General features: G+C 41.5%; 1 protein-coding gene across 21 annotated transcripts in view; it reads right to left on the bottom strand.

Annotated features, from left to right (window-relative positions):
- The window catches only part of FHOD3 (formin homology 2 domain containing 3), a 465,123-nt gene that overhangs the window by 133,920 nt on the left and 309,022 nt on the right, over positions 1-22,181 (bottom strand). For 16 of the 21 annotated variants that reach the window (XM_072732212.1, XM_072732222.1, XM_072732218.1 and 13 more), the window contains exon 10: positions 8,679-8,929. In XM_072732212.1, coding sequence (XP_072588313.1) covers positions 8,679-8,929 — 251 coding nt within the window. Of the gene's footprint in view, positions 1-8,678; positions 8,930-9,197; positions 9,527-22,181 lie in introns of those variants that run through there. The other 5 variants (XM_072732229.1, XM_072732231.1, XM_072732232.1 and 2 more) reach the window with 3 other exon arrangements.

Here is a 22,181-nt window from a genome sequence, read left to right as displayed (position 1 = left end):
AGCTCTCTGCTCCTCCCAGCAGTCTCATCCGGACACAGCCCCGATCATGGGTCACTTCAAATTCACTGGAGGTTCTGTTCAGTTGTAAGGATAAAATTTTGCCGATTTCTTCAGAATCTAGCAAGATTCTCAAATTCAGTTTGGCAAAGCTCCAAATGTATACAAAGGCTAGTCGAATTACTATGTTGTACACATGGAACTAATAGAATAGAATATGTCAGTTAAATTTCAATTTATAAAGAGCAGCAGAGTCCAAACTCCCAAGAAATCTGCAATCTAGTCACAGTGAAATTTTGAGAAACCAGAGACCCTGCCCCAGAAATCAATAGGAGCTCTGCAAAGCCACCTCTTCCTCTGGCTTCAATGCTTCTGTCTTTTCTTGGCCTACGTCTACCAGTTCCAGGCTCACTCCCCTCTGCCCCCCAGCACTTTTCCTTCCTGCCCACCCCAAAACATTCAATACTCCATTCAATACTCGGGAAACCAGAAAGGGCCTCTTCGACACTAAATGGTAAACCTGAATCACTGGCTGTATTCTAATCATACCTACCTCACAAGGTCACATCCCTTGTCGTGAATCCCATTTACAACAAATCATCTGCCATCAGATAAATCTTCCCAGGTAGCCACTTGCAGCCCATGGTACCAGTGGTTGTTAATCTGGCTGTTGTGAAATCCTCTAGCATGTTTATGCCAGTGCATAAATCTTCTCTTCAGCTTTGCATCCGTATTTATTTAACAATTACCTTCTTTAACAGAACAAAACCCAGGAAAGCTCCAGGGCATGGAGTGACTATAATAATAATAAAGGTGAGCTAAGCACACATTTGTGCTGCCTCTTTAAAATCACCCACCACCCTATTAAAGAGGTAGCATCATCCAGAGTTTATCGGGGAGAAGACTGAGGCCAAACCTGGCAGGGAAGTGCAGGCTGTGGCTGTGAAGACCTACCCTGTGCTCTCAGCCACTTCAGCTGCTGCTCCTTTACTGCACTTGGCCAAACCTTCCCCCAGAAGCCAGGACTGAGCAAGTCACCAGGTGTAGATCTCACAGGTTAGCACCAATTACACAACACCTACTCATCTCACACGTTTGTCTGCCAATCTACTCATGGTTAACTGTTTCCAAAAAAACAAAAAGAGAGAGCTAGGACTAGTCTGCTATTTCTGCTAAAGACCCTGCAGCAACATTCTGGCCAAGAATTCTGTGACCCCTGGCTATGAAGTCCTGTGGACAAGGTGGAAGACAGACCAGAGAGCAATGTACTGCCCTAGCACTCAGCATCCAAACACGCCTCTTCCAGTCAAAATATGGGAAGATGAGCTCACCCACCCTGCTAATGTTTCCATAATTAGGCTCCCCTTTGCCCACTGGTTCCTGTGGCTGGTGGAGAGGAGCCAACACCTCTTCCTATTTCTGCAGGAAAATAGACAACAACTCCCTCTCCAATTGCCTCCTTCCAGTTCTCTGCTCTGAGGCTCAGCCCCAAGGCTTGGCTCCCTTTTTCCCCACCACTCACCAGGCCACTAATTGGTACACATTAGGTATGAGCCCCCAAAAGGTGAGGACGGCCTAGCCTCCAGTAGCTATTAACTGTGGCTTCCTCTCAACCAGAGGAATGTCTGCTCTTTATACCTTCCTTCCTTCCTCTATCACCAAGATAATGGCTGCCTAGTTATGATTAACAGGGGAGGCTTGTTCTGATGTTGCTCATTTTCAGAACTCCTTAGGAACCCTCTACAGTGCCAATTTTTGAGAAAAACAAGCAAATCAGTGTGGTTATCTCAAGATCAAAATCTAAGTGGCTATAAACAATACAGCTCATTAGGATTTCCAAGTCACAGTAAATATTTGCTCTGAATGATTTTTTGCTTTTTCAACAAATCTGATTCATCCTCAAAAGAGAAAAAGTTGTTACCATTGAATAGGTTCTATAGGTTCAGAGCTTAGTTCCAGGGATGTTTGGTTCTGAACACATGCTCTGGACTAGGAGTGAACGGGTTCAAACCCAGCTGTGCTGCTTACCATCGGTGAGATCTGGGGCCAGCTCTTTTGATGCTCTGTGCCTCAGTTTCCTCATCTGTAAGATGGACGAAGATTCTCCCACTTTCTTCATATAGTTTACAATACATGCAAAACTGCTTAGTACAACGGCAAGCACAAAGTCAGTGCCCCATAAGTGATGGCTCCTGCAATCACTACGTATCTCCTAGATAGTGAAGGAAGAAAAGCAAAGCATCTTCCCCGGGCAACATAGAGCCTGGTTAGAAAGAGGATACACTTTCCTGTATAAGCATGTCACCTAAAACCGGCAAGGAAGAGACTAACAAATTGGATACCCTAGCAATATATTTTATGCATACACCAAGAGTCATCAGAAATGAAAAGATATGTAATAGACAAGGAAAAATATTTGTGACATGGTTGTCAAAAATTATCTATAATGTAGAAAGGACACTCACAATCCATCTGCTTTTGTATCTGAAAATTTCCATATTAAAATAGAGTAGCTGCTCATCAATTAAAATGGACAAGCCATTCAGGAGACAAATGGGCCAAGGATATAAACAGGCAGCACTCACGAGAGGAAATTTCAACATCCAATGAGGCAATTAAAGAAGGACAACCTCAGTAGTAATGCAAAAGTGCAAAGTAAGATGCTGAAGCATCAGATTTCACTCTTCAGAAAACACTCACCTTCTGAACAATTCCTAATACCCCATGCTGGTGATGATGTGAGAAAATGGTCAGTTACTTGCAGAGGGTGGAGGACAGGGAAGTGGTATCACTGTTTTGAAAGCCAACATGGAGATACTAATATTTAAAATGTAAGTTTTCTTTGATCTAGAATCTCCTAAGAATTTCTCCTAAAAGAATGCTAACATATGTGTACAAATACATGTGTGTATGCTTATTGCAGAAAGTTTGGTACAAGAAAAAAAATTGAAGTCAAGCCACAGCAAAATGAATGAAGGCATCTTGTTTTTACAGTACACCCATATAATGGAACACCAAGCAATAACTTGTTTAAATGTACTGACATAAAAATCTGGAAGTGGCAATATAAAAAGATGGCAGTGTGTATTTGATAGTTGCTTATTAATTGCCAAGTACCAAGGATATTTATTTCTACAGAATCATAGAAAAAAAAAAGGAGTTGAACAAAATGATGAAAGATAGGGACTCTGGAGACAGACCACTTGAACTCTAAAACCAGCTCCATCATGAACTCTATAACCAGTCCTACCAGTTGTGGGACTCTGGACAGTTCCTTTCACTCCCTGTGTCTCAGTTTCTCCTCCTGCCACATGGAGATCCTAATGCCACCTTACATCATGGGGTGATGGTGAAAATAGACTTAGTACACCATGGTTCTCAGTATAAGGTATGGCAGATAACTTGGTGCCTAGGAAAGGTGAGCCACTATTACAGCTGTTAATCACCATTACCATCTCCTTCACACCATATGGTCCGACTCTGTCCACTTTATACTGCATTAATAATTGGTACCACATCTTTAATCCTGTATCGTTTTTATTTGAAAACAGAGTTGCTGTGCAGTCAGTGCCTCCATGTGTCCCTGTGTTTAGATACAGGGCCATATCTATATCGATGCATGGCTCTTTGTGATGGAGCTAAGCACCTCTTCCCATGCTTCAATACAACCATCCTATGTCCTCTACTGTAGTGATTCCAAATGCAAGGCTGTGAAGGCTTGTGTAGACTGGGTGTCCCCCTACTCTTTAGGAGCCACAGCCTATTCTCCACCAGCAGGTGCGGACTGAGCTTCTGATGCTAGGATCCACACTCCATCTCCACATCATATCCTGCCTGACTTCTCCTCCCTGAAGCGCACCCACACACATGAACATTTGAAGGTACAGCCACAGAGTTCCATGTGCTTCTAAGAAAGACACCCCCTCCTTCCAATAGCCAAAGGACTCCCTACCTTGGCATCATCCCAATGAGGACTTGAAAATTACAACCATTTACTTGTTGTCCTTTAGGGTGGGGTTTCTCAGATTTAGCACTACTGATATTTTAGAACAGATAACTTTTTGCTACAGAGGGCTGTCCCGTGCATTGTGGAATGTTCAGCAGCATTCCTGGCCTCTACCCACCAGAAGCCAATAGCACTCTGCACCCTGATTATGGCAACCAAACACATGTCTAGACATTGCCAAATGTCCTGAGGGACAGAACTGACTCCAATCGAGACTCACAACCTCAGTGGGAACACTAGGACTGACTCCAGGCTGGTTCCACCTCCCAGAGCAGCCCAACCTTTCCCAGACTCATCACCAGATCCCCTTTCTCCTTGCTGGCTCTGTATGTCTCCTAACCTAACTCAACTCCTGCCTTTTTCAAACCCTTCAACCATTCACTGTGCCCTGAGAACTTATGAGCAGCTCTCAGCAAAATCCCCTATAGCCTCAATGTCTTCATGGAATATTCCCTGCTCCCACCCTGAACTTAGCATGCTGCTCCCACAGCCCTCTTGTACTCCTCTTTGCCCATTCCAGATCATTTCCCTCCCAACCTCCCTCTAGAAACCCAGCCCCTTATGATGGGGGCTGGCAAACTATAGTCTGTTGGCCAAATCTGGCTTTTTATATAGTCTATCAGCTAAGACTGGTTTTCAAATTTCTAAATGGTTGAAACACAAACCAGAAGGATATTTCATGACATGTAAAATTCCAATCTCGGTGTCCATACATGAGTAAGCTCATTTGCTTATCTGCTGTCAATGGCTGCTTTTGTACAAAGGCAGAATGCAGTTGAATGGCTGCAACAGAGACTGTCTGACCTGCAAAGCTTAACAGTTGGACTTTCTGGCCTCCGACAGAGAAAGTTTCCAATCCCCACCTTGGAGGCACATGGCAGCAGTCTGTGCCATCCACTCCCAGCCAGTTGTCATCATCTGCTACCTGCCAGGTCACTCTTCCATGTGTATTAAAATATACATAGGACTGAAGGCTGGATGGCACAACTGCTAACGTTAGTGACTGAATAAAGTTCAAAATTACCTCGACAGGTTGGAATGTTGTGTGGAAATCAACAGGATGAAATTTTTCACATATTAAAGTCCCATGCAATGCTCATTATCAAAAAGACAGACATACAGAGCAAGAAGAAGACCTGGTGTGTGCTGACAGAGCTAAGAACCAGGATGAATAGGGAAACATGATGGGGAAATTTCATCCATGTATTGGGATACTAGGCAATAAAAGAACTATAATATTATGGGGTGCATTTAGGTCGGATGATCTTCCTGACAGGAAAGTTCAGGGATAGAATGGGGTGCCCCAGAGAGAAGTGCATAGAAAGGTCTCTTGCTCTAGGCTTTAAGGTTTTCTCTCCTAAGATTATATACTATTGATAGTTTAAGCCAGCAACACTGGTTCTTTCGCACATTTGATGCTAACAATAATTTTTTCTTGGTAAAAAATGAAAGCATCAATATTTTTGTTTCTTCCAGTGCAAAGACGGAAGTATAAAGATGAAATTTTTTTAAGAAAGAGAGAGCACACTCAAGTGAGGGATGTGGGGAGAGGGGCAGAGGGAAGAGAGAGACTCTTAAGCAGGCTCCAAGCCCAGCACAGAGCCCAATGCAGGGCTCAACCTTGTGTCCCTGAGATCATGACCTGAGCCGAAAACAAGAGTCAGGCACTTAACCAACTGAGCCATCCAGGTGCCCCTAAAAGCATCTTTTGTAACTGTGTGTGGGCCATAATGAGTTTTATCTTTACACTTACATTTTAAATTTCTCTCCCTCTGCCCCTTCCCTCCATGCCACCTCTCATGCTCATGTGCTCTCTCTTTCAGGAAAAAAAAAAAAAAAGAGATGCTCTTAGGTAACAGATGACCAATAACCAATAAACTCATACCTTTTTGGATAAATGTTCAGTGGAGAGTTACTTTTTTTTTTAAGAAACCAAAGCAAACCAATCCATGCTTGGAGTCTTAATCCTTACTTGAATTGAGGCACATAGCCCAGCGGGCTTAAATCATAAGCAGACTTTGAAATTTTCTCCTTTTCAACTCTTTGAATTTTCATATTTATATCAAAAAAATACACCTACATGGTATGTAAATAAAATTCCTTCTCACTCAGTCATTATGCTTAGGGATGGTGGGTCAGGAAGTGGTTATGTGCGATTTGGACATTGAAAGGCAAGGGCCGAAGATGTGTGTTTTAACCCATAACTCAGTCCCTTCGTCCTGGGATCATGACAAAGCAGCAACCCATCTTCTCACTTGTAAAACAATGATGAAGATGCTTGTCCTCCTAGATCCTACAGAGGATCATCATGAGAATTTCAGATGATGTGAAAGGACCATCTGAGTGGAGAATGCCATATGCATTTTAGGGCTACACGAATCTCTAACCTATCATCTTCTTTTCTAAAGTACTGGCAATTGGTTCAGTCAGAATTAACAAAATCCACTCTAAAATTCCTATGTGGCATATGGAAGGCATGTTGCTACAAGTTAGCAGTAACTAGGGCCAAAATGCTCACATAGATGAAGAATGATCTAGGTCAGGCATGCTTCTGTGTCTTTCAAGGTCTATGGGGAGTCTGACACAATGAACTACTTGATTCTAAGGTCCTATTTGGAGGCACAGATGTTGAGCAGGTGACTAAGCTATGCATGCAGGGATCATTTCCCATTCGGCTTCTCGTCACCCTTTCCCTGTATTCCACTCCTACCTCTGCCAAAATTGTACTCTTGTTTTGGGGCCAGAGGGCAAAACCCCTCCAACAGGCTTCATGGATGAAGCCACTTACTTCATCAACAGTCTGTAAAATGTTATCTGTCTTTACAAGCGGGACAGTGTATTCTTCTCAAATAAAACCTATAAATTTACATCAAAGTACTAATTTCAGAAAAATGAAAAATCAGTCCTATTTGAAAAGAATGAGACAAGAAGCATGCAGAGCTTCATGAGTGGCTTCCCATTCCAGATCCCCCCAAGCCCCACACCTCAAAACTGTGAACTGTGCCCACAGTGGTCCACTCTACTGCTGACATCCTTGCCAACCAGTCACAAGGCATGGCCATCAGGGCTCACAATATGGGAATCATTGAAAAGGTTAGAAACAGACAGACTGGCATCTACATGACTCATGTTGGACACAGCAAGATACTACTGATAAGGACTCCAAATGACTTTCTTCAGCATCTGTGGTGGTTTTAAATATAGATTTTCTGCGCACCATATACACTTCTCCCCATGTTAATTTCTGAAGCCATTAGCTAGGAGCAGGGCTGAAGAGAACTTTAAGTGTCCTTTGAGCACTAAGTTTCTTGAAGATACTAGACCACAAGGTGCAATGGTAGATGTTCTCATTCCTCAATCTGTTTAGAAGTTTTGTTCTCCTTTTCATTATAACAGAGCTCATTCTATGCAGACTCTTAGGAGCAGAAAAATCTGCAGATGGATAGTTATGTGGTAGAGAATGGTGTCAATGTGGATCATGCCTTACACATCACTCTCAGGCTAAAGCCTTCCTCTCCTTCTGTGTCAGGAGGCACCCAGAAGCATGGATCAAGTGATCCCATGAGTAACAGACTGCTCAGGGCATCTCTCAAGATAGGGGGGTGGATGCTCCCTTAGGGATGGAGAGGAAGAGACATATCTTGATCATTCTTTTAAGGTCATCCAACTTAGTTCTGAGTTATTTTCTTCACCAGGCACTCATGACCTACATTTGGCTCCCAGGTGGATCTCCATGATGACAGAAAATGCTCCAGCCAAATGATGTGAGCAGGGCTTCCACATGCCATAGGAGGTGGTAATGCATTGGCAAGCTAGTGTGCCAGTCAGTCCAGGTGGACCTGGTTGGCATGGACTGGTCCCCAGAGCTCCATCATCCTAGGGAACTGACAGCATTCACTTGGGAAGATATCAGTGGACCCAGACTCCAGAACAGCATGACCATCATTTTGTTGCATTTCTGCTTTAAAGAACCATTTCTAACTTCCTATAGATTTTGTCAAAATTTATTACTTTGTGTTTGTGTATGTGTGTGTGTATCACATATGTAATTTCTCATGAGATCAACCTTTTTACTTCTTCCTATCTGTCTTCCTTATTCTTACTTTCTCCCAGCCCACATGTGAGATTGATAAGGGCAGAGATCATACCTTATATCTTTAAGGCAAAAATGATGGCAATAACATTTACTGAAATTTACATGTATCTACTCATATACATAAATATATTTATTATAAATAATGTATATTTGCATACATGTTTATACTTATACATTATATTTAACTCACACAAGACTTATTCTATTTAACTACCTCAATTACGTACTGCTACAAGTATCTCAAGACTCTTATGATCTTACATTTACAGGATGGTAAAGTTTGTGTTCTGGATGCTTTTCTATTTGATAAAGCACAGATTTTCTGAACAGATATTATGTGAGATATGAATACAAAAACACAAATGCATGAAGAAGAGCTCGTGGGCTTAGTAAGATCAAATCTGTGCCTATCACCGGGGACCCCTTGCCATAGGACATTCCAAGGGACTCTGGGGGTGGTGTTTGAAGGGTGGAAAAGAGGCAGGAATCAAGTCATGGGGGTCAGTACCTGCGGAGTTGTGACCCCTCCCACCTTTTCAAGGTCCTTCCACCCCTCTCAAGGGCTGGGTTAATACTTACTTTTCACAGTGCTCTCCTACTTGACTGGGCTTGAAGCCAGGAGCCGACTGGGAGCAGGGACTGGTGGGGGCCGACAGAGGACTCCTGATGCTCTGCACCGAGTGCCTGCGGCTCCGCCTGCGGTCCAGGCCCCGCTGCTCACCCGCAGCGCTGCTGCTGCCACCGGAACACACACTGGCCCTCCTCCGGTCGCGGCGCCCGCTCGGGGGCGGCTCTGCAGTCTCATCGCCATCCTCGTGCCGCAGTGCCACCTGAAAAAGCAGAGAGCGCCCGGTGCAAGGTCAGACTTGACATCCTCTCAGAGACCTTAGGTGTGATTTGCATTCCAGGGTCGCCCTAATGGGGACTTAACATTCTTTCCATCCTGCTAACTCAGCCTCTCTGCAAGATCTTCACAACCACTCGCGTGCCAAAGTACAGGCTGCGTACTTAAAGATGCTTGCCACTGTAATTTTCCCAATCAAATGGGACAGATACCCCAAGAAGGCCTGAGAAGTACTCTGTACTTAGGGTCTTTACCCTGGAGCCCAGCACTGTCGTTTCCGGGGCTGCATCTCTCCTGGCCCGCCCTTTGCTCTGCTCTGGTCCAGGAGGCGAGGTCTGTCCTGAAGCCCAACTGCAGTGAGCCCTCGAGTATCTGATCATTCCTGAGCTTGCTTCCCAACGAGGGTGCTCAGAAGAGCCTGGCAAGGATTCTGGTCAGAGGCAAAAGCCACAAGAGGCAGGTGAGTGGGGCTGGCCTCACCCACGGATCCTTTCAAGAGGCCTAGTGCAGCAGCACGTACTGCCTGAGGTCAGTGCCTCTGCTTGGCACTGCTGCTATCAGGTTGCCTCCCAGCCTGGTCCCCGGGGAGGGGGCGGGGCCTGAAATTACACTAGGGAGCCTGCATAGGCTAGTCACAAAAATACACACCAGAAATAGACTTCACCTCTGGATTAGTTGATTTTGTTACATCTCCTCTTAAAAGTAATGCATATTTGTGCAGAAGAATAATTGCCTACACTTTGCCACTCTGGATTTCTCGTGGAAAGCCGAGCCAGCTGGCACCGTGCCCCCATACCGCCACTCTCTTCCAAAGGGTATTTTAGTCCTGCTCCTAGTTGGCGCCCTCTCCGGAGGCCCAGCTCTGCCATCTCCTAATCTCGCTCTGTCCTGGGTCCTGCTCCACGGCTGCCTCATTTTAGGTTATGACACCATGTGCTTTTGCATGGCTCCGTCCTTATCCATGCCCGCTCTTCCTGGCCTGGGGCGACGCTCACCTGTATCACCAGCTTCTGTAAGTGATTCCTGTGCCTGCCCTTGCTAAAACTGGGAAGTAGGAAAAGCACGAGTTGTCGATGACTAGACTAGACCTTTCCATGCATGCCGGCTGTGCCACTCACAAACCAGGTGTGGCCTTCAGCTAATTACTTGCCTTTTCTCTAGCTTGCCACGTGAGGCTAATCATATTACATTTGCAGGATTGAGGTAAGAATAGCTTCTATAAAGATGATTTATGTGGCTGGTACTCAATAAATATGACTATCCTTCCTCAAGCTAGGCCATCAGGTGAAGGGGCCTAGGCTGCCCACAAGTTCCTCCATCTCACAGAACTGGCAAGCCTGAGCCAGTCCCAACCAAGTCCAGCAGTCTCTCTGACTTGTCAAGGTAACCAAGGAGTTCCACAGTCCTGCATCCCCAAAGATTCCAGTTCTCCAGCCCTACAGATGCTCCCGGTCACATTTCACAGCTCAGTCCAGACAGGTGAGAGAATGGAGACCCAGACTGGCTAACCATGCGATACGGTCTTAATATCACCTATCTATAGAAAACTAAGCTACTGCAAAATAAGTGGTCCCCTGTGTTCAAAGTTTTGCCATCTATGCTCATCTAGTAAAGGTGAGCTTGACTGTGACAAGGTCAGGTTGGCCACTCTCATCCTGGTCTACAGGGATGAACACCTGGGACATGTGGCCAGTTTCACAGGGGTGCACCCCCCCTTTTATCTGTCCCATCTCTAGTTTCCTCTAGCTGTGGCTGTTGGGTAAGATTGATTTAGTGAAAACTATCTCTGTCCCAGATACATTTTATAACAAACTCTCAGATATCTGAGGACAATTTAATAATATTTTGACTATTTGATCTCCCAAAATTTACTAGTCAGACATAATTTGGGAAGGTTTGAGGTAACAATTGGTAAGAGTTCAGAAAAAGCCTTGTTAGAAAATGTCATTGGAAAAAACAAAAAATAAGATGTCATTGTAAAGTCAGTTTTCTAAGGGGTCTCTTCTCCAATATCATTACAGGAACTAAGAAAGACAGGATGCATTTGGTTACCACATTTATCATCTCAACATTAACACTTTAAATGTGTTAAACATTCTCTGGGAAAGTTTGAGAATGATTGCACACTTTATGAAGGACAGTATTTATAAAGTATTTCTAACCAGTTATTTTTTCTTCATTTTTAGATATAAAAATTCTAGACCATTTGAACTTATCCTGACCCAAAGTATTGATTCTGCTTCTTATTAAGCACACATTTGGAATGATAAGATTAGGGGATAAAGTAGAGTTCAGATATTTCTAATTCCTTGTCTAACCTCAGAGATCCAAGGATCAAATAGCATGCCTCTCACAGCTCCTTTCAGAGAGAGGCACACTCTCTGTGCGCAAAGCGAAACCCACATTAACTGCCTTTTGTCAGAGAAGATGGAGACAATCAAAAAGTTTAAATGAAAAGAAAAATCTGGAAAAATTATCAAAGCAACCTCATAAAACAAATTTTAATGGGGGCTTTCTAAAGTTCAGAGCCTCAGCAAAACATCTATCTCTTTAAAAAGAGAACGGGGTACACAGAAGGGGGTATGAACCACAGAATCCCAGTAGATTCAATGGCAGCCTTGGGCCTCACAGTGAGCAACTGTATAACATGAAATTTGGGCCTGGTGTTCACTCATGATTTTGTTCTTACAAGAAGAATCATAGAACCACCAGTACCTACTGAAGATAGAAAGAGAGGCTTTATGATCACATGTGGGGCCACAACAGCAGTGCCCAATTCTTCAGATTCTAGGGAGCACAACAAATTAGTCAAGAACATGCAGAGCTGGCAAGGACCTGGAGAGGACAGCACTTACCACAACTCTTCCTCCGATTCTGTGCTCTCAAATCTAATTAACGACATGTGTAATGAGTGTCCTCCAGCAAACACAAGATGAGATCAGCAGTGTCCCAGAGAATCTCTAGTCTCTCCCTAATGAGGAAGTGTTTCACTTGCTGGGCCCCTCAGCAAATGTCTTTTAGTTCTTTCAATTAGATGTAGAACACTGTTTATACACACTAAAACCCAGAAGAGGAGCAAGCAGTTGCCAAATCCAGCCACGATGGCTTGCATACTCTGCCCTACCTTACTAGGAAAGCAGTTAGAAGCAGTTTAGGGGGGTATCTGTGGCAACTTCCATCAGTTGTTAAGGCTAGTGAATGATCTGAATACTCTTTTCAAGTTTTTATCATGGAAATGTTCAAACATACACAAAGTATGAAAGAGAATATGAAGACTGTGATGTGTTTATCGCCCCTGATAGCTCAACAAGTATCAACCCTGTCCAATCTTGTGTTATTTATACTCTACTCCCTGCCCCCAATCCCAGACTTTGAAGTAAATTCCAGACCATATCATCTGTAAATATTTTAGTATATATCCCTAAAAGATAAGGATATTTGAAAAACCATAACCACCATACTGTTCCACTTAAAATAATTTCTTAATATTATCAAATATCCAACAATATGAACATTCTTGATAGAAGTCAAAAGCTACTACATTTCTTTGAGTTTATACCATTATATTACTACTAATATTGTGACAGGCAGCCATCTTCACATAATAGATACAATCTTTTTCCATACTGCTATCTCATTTTCTTTTTATTCCTATACATACATCCATACCTATACATTTTGACGCATCTTTTAGATGAAGTGGATGCCAGTACTAGTACCATTTCAAGAAGGAATTATGCCAATGACAGCTTGTAGAGGACTGTAACAGTGCTAGGCTCCCAGAGGACCATGCCTCCCTGTTGCCTCACTCTTGTGTAGCCCCATCCTACATTGAGCCCATTTTCTCTGGGACTTGCTTTGGTCAATGGGACATCAGCAAACAGGATGCAAACAAGGCTTGAAAAGTGTTTGCACATTGGGACTTGCCCTTCTGAAATGCTGTTATCACGTTAAGAAGTGTAGGCTAGGCTGTTAAAGACACAAAGCCCCACCAACAGCCAACCCCAAATGCCAAACTAAGTGAATGAGGCCATCTTAGACTATACCCAGTCAGGCCACCAGATAACGGCAGCTCTCTGATATAATCAACCCCTCTCAGCTGAACCAGGCCAAATGTCTGACCCATAGAATCATAAGCAATAAATGCTGTTTTAGGTCACTGTTTTTGGCTTGAGCAAAAAGTAACTCTTACAGCAAGAGTAACTGATACATAATTTTAAAATCACCTATGACAAGAAAAGATTTAAGAGATTGGACCTGTTAATTAATTATTCTTAAAAGTAATAGTTACCCCTTTCTTTTAGGGTTTCTGAACCCAATTCCAACACTGGGAGGGGGCTGCGGGGCTCAAGCAATTCTTGGACACCAGCAGGATATCTAAGAATTAAACTCAATTCAACTCAGTTCTGACACTATCTACTAAGAGACAGCATCAAATAACCTAGGTTAAGAGTTCAGTTCTACAAGACTGCCACATTGACCCCCACCCTAATTTGGATGCCTATGGTTCTAACTAACCAGATTAGAGGTTCCAAAAACCTCCTCCTTAGGTTCAGTTAACTTGCTGGAGTGGTTCACAGAACTCATGGAAACATTTACTTACATTTATCAGTTTATTAAATGATATGATAAAAAAAATATGAAACAGCAGATTAAGAGATACATAGGGCAAATTCCCAAACAAAGGAGCTTCTGTCTTCATAGAACTTGGTGGTATGCAGGAGCATTCTGTTTCCGCAAGAGTGGAAAGTCTCCAAAAAAGACCAAAAAGCTGTCCTCTTGGGTTTTTATGGAAGCTTCATGATATAGTTATGACTAAGTCTTCAGCCAATGGAGGATCCAACCTCCAGCCCCAGGAAATCAGGGAGTGGGACTGAAAATTCCAACCATTTAATCACAGAGTTGGTCCTCTTTTGGCAACCAGCCCCTACCTTTAGGTGCTTTCCAAAAGTCACCTAACGTAACAAAATATACCTTTATCACTCTCAACACTTTGGAAGTTTCAAAGGTTTGGGGAGCTATGAGTCAGAAACGAGGGTAATAACCAAATATATATTTCTCAAAATAAATCACATTATCACACTCTCCACTCCCCACTCCCCAAGTCTTTCAGCCTTAATATGCTTTTCCATTACCACGACCACATTTTTAGAATCAAAAATTAGAACATATAATCTGACAAAAGATTTTATATTTTGACTTGTGCATTTATGTACTTTGAAAACTCACATGAAGCTATAAGAATTAAAATGAATTTAATTAAACAAGAATTAAATCACCTCTCTGAAATGGAATTAAATTACATGGAATTGGGCCTGTCCCCAGAAAGTCCCGGACATGTGGTCACCAGACATCCTCCACTATGAGGAAGAATTTTAGAAGCCCAACCAAGTTCTCTCTCTGTAATTATTTGAAAACATTCATAGTCCTTTGTGAGCAAAAGTCTGGTTCCACTCACAGGTCTCCTTTCTGCCCCTGCATATACTGAGCTTAGTTGTCCTGTGGCAGTAAATATTTTTCAAAACATTAACTTTCAGAAAGGAATAAAACCGTGACTCTGCCCAGTATCTCAAGCATTGAGTTGTCACCTTGAGAAATTACTCAAGGCATCTTTCCTTTAAGAGAGCTGCATTCTGATTAAATCATGCCCTTCCTTCAACCTGGCAATTGGCAAATACAGTCATAAAACAAATGATATTTAAAAGAGATCTTCATTCAAGCACTTACTGAACATCTACTCTGGGTAGGCACACTGCTGGGCCCTGGGGCCAAAGAGGGAAATGAGAAATGACTCAAAGCAGCAGCTAAAAGGAAGACAGAGAAGTACACCCTGAGGACTGCTCAGTCTGAGGTATGGTCATAGCAAGTTCTCTTTTGTTAAGTCATGAGCAAAGAGCAGGGGACAAGCAGCAGAAACTCCTTCTATCTTGCCACGAAGGCCTTGTGAATAAGGGGACATCTATGGTGACTCCTACAGGAGTAGGAATTTGCCAACTGCGAGAACTCAAAGGAAGAACTGTGGTAAATAAAAGAGAACAGATAAAGGAAAGCCTCTTGCCTGCCTCCTGCCCCTAGGCCTGCATTTCATATTCAGGAGACAGGAGATAACTCCAGAGACACTGTAGGAGTGGCCAGAAACAAGGTCACAGGAACGTAAAGGCTACCCAGTATGTAGGTCCTTGTACCAACTCAAGGCGTTTGGGCTTCATCCTGCTAGCCATAAAAACATTTTTTCATATATTCATTCACTCACTTGTTTACTTGGGTTTGTTCTCTTAAATGGAGGAGGAATGGCATAGTCAGATCTGATTTCAGGAGGATTTTTTTTTCCAGTTGCTCGGAATTAGGAAAAGGAAGAAAGTAGAGAAGTCCCCATGGGATGCAGCCCCTGTAGGATGCCAGCCTCACCAGGCTCAGCTCATACTGCTTCCCTAGATCCTACCCCCTCCTGTCACACCAACCTCTTTTTGACCTTTTCCACCTGCCATGCCAAAGCTCTCTCACTGTTTTGTCCTCCATCACAGTCTTTCTTTAGGCCATCTTCTCAGAAAGGTCTTCCCCGTCCCTGCCTCATTCTCTCACCCCAACTTCATCCTGTCTCTTTTCATAGACATGTTTGAAGCCTCAGATTCTTGATTTATTCATGTACTTGGTCACTACACCCTATTAGAGTGTGTACTCCCTGAGGGCAATGGCCTTGTCTAGTTCAGTGTATGTCCTGGGGCCTAGAATAGTACCTGAAGATAGTAGGTGCTCAATAAAGTTCTGATGAATAAACAAATTCACAGAGGAACAAATGAATGAGAAGACACAGTAATTCAGGTAAGAAACAATAGGACCGAGCTAGGGGAATGGAGAAATGAGGTTTTCAGCAGTCAGATCTCTAAATGGGGTGGGGGTGGGGGTGGTAAGCAGAGGAAAGAGAAAGGAGTCTAGGATAGCTCCATGTTTGAAACATGGGAGACTCTACTGCACGAAGTAGAGAAATGAGCAGATTATGCAGGATTTTTATTTTTTCCTGGGAGAAAAATAAAGTTCAGTTAGAGCTGGTTACATGCCATGTGAGCTTCTAAGTAGCCATCCCCAACACAGAGCTTCCAGGGTACCATCTATGTCCCTCTGCTCCATTACATTTAGCTGCTAGAGGAATTAGCCACTTGCTTGTCTTAGACTATAGATTTAAAGTTCCCTTGTCAGGGATAGAACTTCTCTCTGTATTTTTAACCCCAGCAAAGTATGTGATATATAACAGGCCCCCATGAATGAAAGTAACACAAGAAGAGACACAGGCAGGGAGGCAGGCAGCCATGGGCCTTGGCAAAAGCTCAAGGTCAAATATCAGCCACCAGCCTCAAAAGCTGCTGAACTCACTGGGTAAATTAGAACAGGCAACATAGACTGAGAGACGAGGTCTCATAAGGAAATCCCAACAATGAAAGGGGGGTCAGAGAAGGATCCAGGGGAGGACACTGAGGAGGAATGATCAGAGAGATATCCTGGAGCCATTTGTACACTTAGCCACCAGAAACACAGAAGCAACACACAGGTATCATGAATACTAGCATCAGTCTTTCAAAATGCTACCAAAACAGTGATGCCCAAACTGATAAAAATGGCACACAAAAAGGAAAGGAAGGGAAGAGGTGGAGGGAGGATGAGGGGGAAGCCAATCTTACACTTAAGAATACTTGTGTACAAATCCTAAAGAAGTTAGTAAGAAACAGAATTCTAAGAGCATATTTTAAAAAGAATACATTATCACCAAATGGGTTATAGTCTAGGAAAATGAGGATGGTTAATAAATGTAAAGAAGTCAATTAAGTAACCAACTAAAAAAACTAGAAAAAGAATAATACAGTAAAACAAAGTTAAAGAAGAAAATTATAAGGATAAAAATTTGAAGAGGAAGGAACACTTCCAAACTCATTTTATGAGGCCAGCATTACCCCAATACCAAAACCAGATACAGATACCCCTCTCCCCCCCACACACACATTACAGGCTAATATCCCTAATGAACATTGTTGCAAAAATTATCAATAAAATATTAGCAAAGGAAATTTATCAATATATTAAAAGGATCATATACCATAATCAAGTGGGATTTATTCCAGAGATGCAAGGCTGGTTTAACATCCACAAATCAATCAACATGACACATCACATTAACAAAGGATAAAAATCATATGTTCATCTCAGCAGGTGAAGAAAAGGCTCTGACAAAATTCAATGTCTTTTTATAATGAAAACTCTCAAAAGTGGGTATAGAAGGAAATATGTTAATATAATAAGAGCCATTTATGACAAATGCAGAGCTAACATCATACGCAACAGTGTAAAGCTAAAACTTTTCCCCTAAGATCAGAAATAGACAAGGATGCTAGTTCTCATCACTTTTAATCAATATAGTATCTGGAGTCCTAACCACACCAATTAGGCAAGTAAAAAAATAAAAGGCATCCAAATTGGAAAGGAATTAGTAAAAGTATCACTATTCACAGATATGATACTATATAAAGTTCTAAAGACTCTGCTGAAAAATGATTAGAACTCATAAGTGAATTTAATAAAGTTATAGGATACAAAGCATTCAGAAATTGGTTGTGTTTCTATATACTAATAATGAACTATCAGAAAGAAAAATTAGAAAAGGATCCCATTTACAATTGCACCCCCAAAATATCTAAGATTAGATTTAACCAATGAGGTGAAAACCCTATGTTCTAAAAACTATGAAACACTGATGAAACAAATTGAAGAAGACACAAATAAGAGGAAAATATGCCATTCTGCTGGATTGGAAGAATACTGTTAAAATGTCCATACTACCCAAGTAATCTACAGATTCAATGCAATCTCCATCAAAATACCAATGGCATTTTCATAGAAGTGGAACAAATAATCCTAAAATTTGTGTGGAACCACAGAAGACCCCAAATGGCCAAAGCAATCTTGAGAAAGAAAAAGCTGGAGTTATCATGCTCTATGATTTCAAACTATACTACAAAGCTATAGTAATCAAAACAGTATAGTGCTAACACAAACATACATATATAGATCAATAGGACAGAAATAAGACCATGCTTATGTGCTCAATAAATCTCTGACAAAGGAGGCAAGAATATACAATGGGGAAAAGACAGTCTCTTCAATAAATGGTGATAGGAAAACTGCACAGCTACATATTAAAAAAATCAAACTGGACCACTTTCTTACACCATACACAAAAATAAACTGAAAATCAAATCTAAAGACATGAATATAAGAGCTGAAACCACAAAATTCCTAGAAAAAAAACAGGCAATAAGCTCTGATATCAACTTCAGCAATATTTTTCTAGACCAATCTCCTGAGGCAAGGTTAGCAAAAGCAAAAATAAACAAATGGGATTATATCAAACTAAAAAACTTTTTGTACAGTGAAGGAAGCCATCAACAAAGCAAAAAAAAAAAAAAAAAAAAAGGCAACCTACTAAATGGGAGAAGGTAATCACACATCCAATAAGGAGTTATATCCAAAATATATCAAGAACCTCCAAAACTACCCAAACAGCCCAATTAAAAAATGAGCAGAGAACTTAGATATTTTTCCAAAGAAAACATCCAGATGGCCAACAGATACAGGAAAAATGCTCAACATCACAAATCATCAGGGATACACATATCAAAATCATAGTGAGATATCACCTTACACTAGTCAAGATCAGCTGTTATCAAAAAGGCAAGAAATAACATGTGTTGGTGAGGATGTGGGAAAATGGGAACCTTCGTGCACCGTTGGTGGGAACATAAATTGGTGCAGTCACTCTGGAAAACAGCACAGAGATTCCTCAAAAAGTTAAAAATAGAACTACTCTATGATCCAGCAATCCCACTTCTGGGTATTTCTCCAAAGAAAATGAAAACAGCAATTCAAAAGAGATATATGTACCCTTATGTTTATTGCAGTTTTATTTATAATAGCCAAGCTATGGAAGCAGCCTGAGTGTCTACTGACAGATGAATGGATAAAGAAGATGTGGCATATATACACCAAGGAATATTACTCAGCCATAAAACAGAACAAAATCTTGTTATTTGCAACAACACGGATGGACTGAGAGGGTAGAGTGCTAAGTGAAATAAGTCCAACAGAGAAAGATAAATACATTATTTTACTTATACATGGAACATGAAAAAACTAAACAAACCAACAAAACAGACTCATAAGAGCAAAGGAGATTGCCCTTGCCAGTGTGAGCAGGCCCCATCTGATCTGTTGAACTCTAGTTATAGAGGAGAGATGGGTTCAGACAAGGGAAATAAATGAAGGGGATTAAGAGGTACAAACTTTCAGTTATAAGTAAGTCATGGGATGTAATGTACAGCACAGGGAATATGGTCAATAACTTTGTACAGTGACAGATAACTAAACTTACGAGGATCATTTCATAATGTATAAAACCATTGAAATCATTATGATGTATACCTAATAGGATATTGTATGTCAACCATACCTCAATTTAAAAACAAGCATTGAGGGGCACCTGGGTAGCTCAGTCAGTTAAGTGTCTGTTTTTGGTGTGGGTCATGATCCCGGGGTTCTGTGATGGAGCCCTACCTCAGGCTTCCTGCTCAGCAGGGAAACTGCTTCTCCCTCTCCTCTCCACTGGTGCTCTATCTCTGTCACTATCTCTTCAATAAATAAATAACTTTAAAGAAAACAATTACTGAGGGGCATCTGGGTAGCTTAGGAGGTTGAGCGCCTGATTCTCGATTTTGGCTCAGGTCATGATCTCAAGTTGTGAGATCAAGCCCTGCATTGGACTCTGGACCACATTCAGTGGGGAGTCTGCTTGAGATTCTTTCTCTCCCTTGGCCCCTCCTCCCCTCATTCTCTATCTATCTATCTATCAATCAATCAATCAATAAATAAATAGATAGTTAAAAATAAATAAATAAAAAGAAGTATTGAGTTACAAACAGAAAAGCAGTGCAAATCATACATAAGCCAAAATTATTATCTGGAAAAAAACTCCAACAAAATAGTCAAACTATTAGTTTACCTAAAATTACAAACAAATATTATGAAATAACCAAAGAAAAATATCTAACTGGAACAGATGAAATTAAAAACATTCATAAGAGATAACTATACGCCTCTTTGCTAATCCATTTAAAATCAAAACACGGGATGCCTGGGTGGCTCAGCAGTTAAGCATCTGCCTTTGACTCAGGGTGTGATTCTGGAGTCCTGGGATTGAGTCCCACATTGGGTTGCCTGCAGGGAGCCTGCTTCTCTCTCTGCCTGTGTCTCTGCCTCTCTCTCTGTGTCTGTCATGAGTAAATAGATAAAATTTTTTTAAAATTTAGAAAAATCTAAATGAAATGAATAAGTTCCTAATAAAATATAATTTAGCAAGGTTGATCACAGTAAAGATAGGGAATTTAAATAGACTAAACACCATAGAAAAAAATAGTTACTAAACACCATAGAAAAAACAAGTTACCCAGTGCGCGCACACACACTCCTCCTCACAGAAGGCCACACAACTCCCTAAGGGAATTCTATCAAATCATCAAGGACCAGAAACAAGGGCAAAGAGAAGGAAGACAAATTTCTAAATATTTTTATAAAGCAAGAATAAAACTGATACTTAAACATAAGAAGTATTGCACACACACACCAAAAGAAAAGTACAAAAACACTCACAGCAGCACTGTTTGTCATAGCAACGAAACTAAACCAACCAACATTCATCAAGAGAACAGCAGGTGAATAAATCGTCATACATTCACCAGCAGTGAAAATGAATACACAAGAGCTCCACACAACAACAGGGGTAGGTTTTTTGTTTGTTTTTTAAGTAGGCTCCACACCCAGCATGGAACCCAACACAGGGCTTGAGCTCACAATCCTGAGATCAAGACCTGAGCTGAGATCAAGAATCAGATACTTAACAGACTAAGCCACCCAGGTGCCCCCACATGAATAAGTTTAAAAAACAATAAGCAAATGAGAAAACTGTAAAAGGCTACAAATGATATATTTCCTTTTATTAAAAGTTTGAGAACAGATATAATTAAACAGTATGTTGTTTAGGGATACAGACTGGGAGGAAAGAGTTAAAAGAGCTGGCCTGTGACCTCTTTGCTTCTTTTATAGGGCAATGCCTCTGGGGAAAGAAAAGGCAAGTGACTCCTTCTAATCTTTAGTTAAGTATGCTTATAACCAGACTACCGAATAAATAGCCTAACAATATTTGCTAAAATGAGAGCTCTTGTTTCTGGAATGTCCTTACCAGGACAGGACTGGCTAAGGATTACCTATAGTAAATAAACCTGGAATGTATGGGCTTATAAACATGACTGAGCTATGTAGCTGAGATGTCTCATAATGGAATCCTTCTTGCTGGGGGAGGAGACCTATGATCCCCACTTGGAGACCTAACCAATTTTCCAGGTCAGGGAGCACATCTGATGCATGAAGAAAAGACCTGGGACAGACCCCTCCCTGCTTCCTCTGCACCTCTATAGCATCTGTATTCTTGAAATTATTAGCATAACTAGATTAGTACAGCTAGATAACAAGATCTCTGATCTGTTGACTCTGATTTGATAATCTGATCCTCTGTGTTCACTCACAGAATAAGTGATTTTCAGGTAAAAGTATAAAGAAAACAAAAGAATAGTGCTGGGGATTAGTGGGATGACACCAGGGAGGGCTACAAAGGACACTTCAGAGTTACTGGTAATATTCTAATTCTTAAATATATGAGGGTATCAGTCAGGATTCTCCAGAGAAACAGAATAAATAGGATATGTATGGATATCTATAATAAAAGAACTGGCTCTCATGATTGTGGAGGCTCACAAGACCCAAGATCTGCGGTCCAAAAGCCTGAGAACCAATGGTGTTAGTGTCAGATGGAGTTCAAAAGTAGTAGGCAACCTATGTCTCAGCTCATTACCATCAGGTAGAGAGGATTTGTTCTATTCAGGCCTTCAACAGATTGGATAAGGCCTGCCCACACTGGCAAGGGCAATCTTCTTTTCCTCAGTCTCCCAACTCAGATCATAATCTCATCCAGAAACCCCCTCATAGACACACCTCGAATAATTTTTGACCAATTATCTGAGCATCTTGTGGCCCAGTCAGGTTGACACATAACCATCACAATGGGTATTTATTTGTTTTACTGTTCTTTAAATAACATACATACATTGTATTTGTGAATAATATGACCTTGATGCTGAAAG

This window comes from Vulpes vulpes, chromosome 13 (genome assembly GCF_048418805.1).
Source record: "Vulpes vulpes isolate BD-2025 chromosome 13, VulVul3, whole genome shotgun sequence".
Classification (NCBI taxonomy): Eukaryota; Metazoa; Chordata; class Mammalia; order Carnivora; family Canidae; genus Vulpes; species Vulpes vulpes.
The sequence above is the reverse complement of the archived record's forward strand: the minus strand, read 5'-3'. Positions and strand labels throughout refer to the sequence as shown.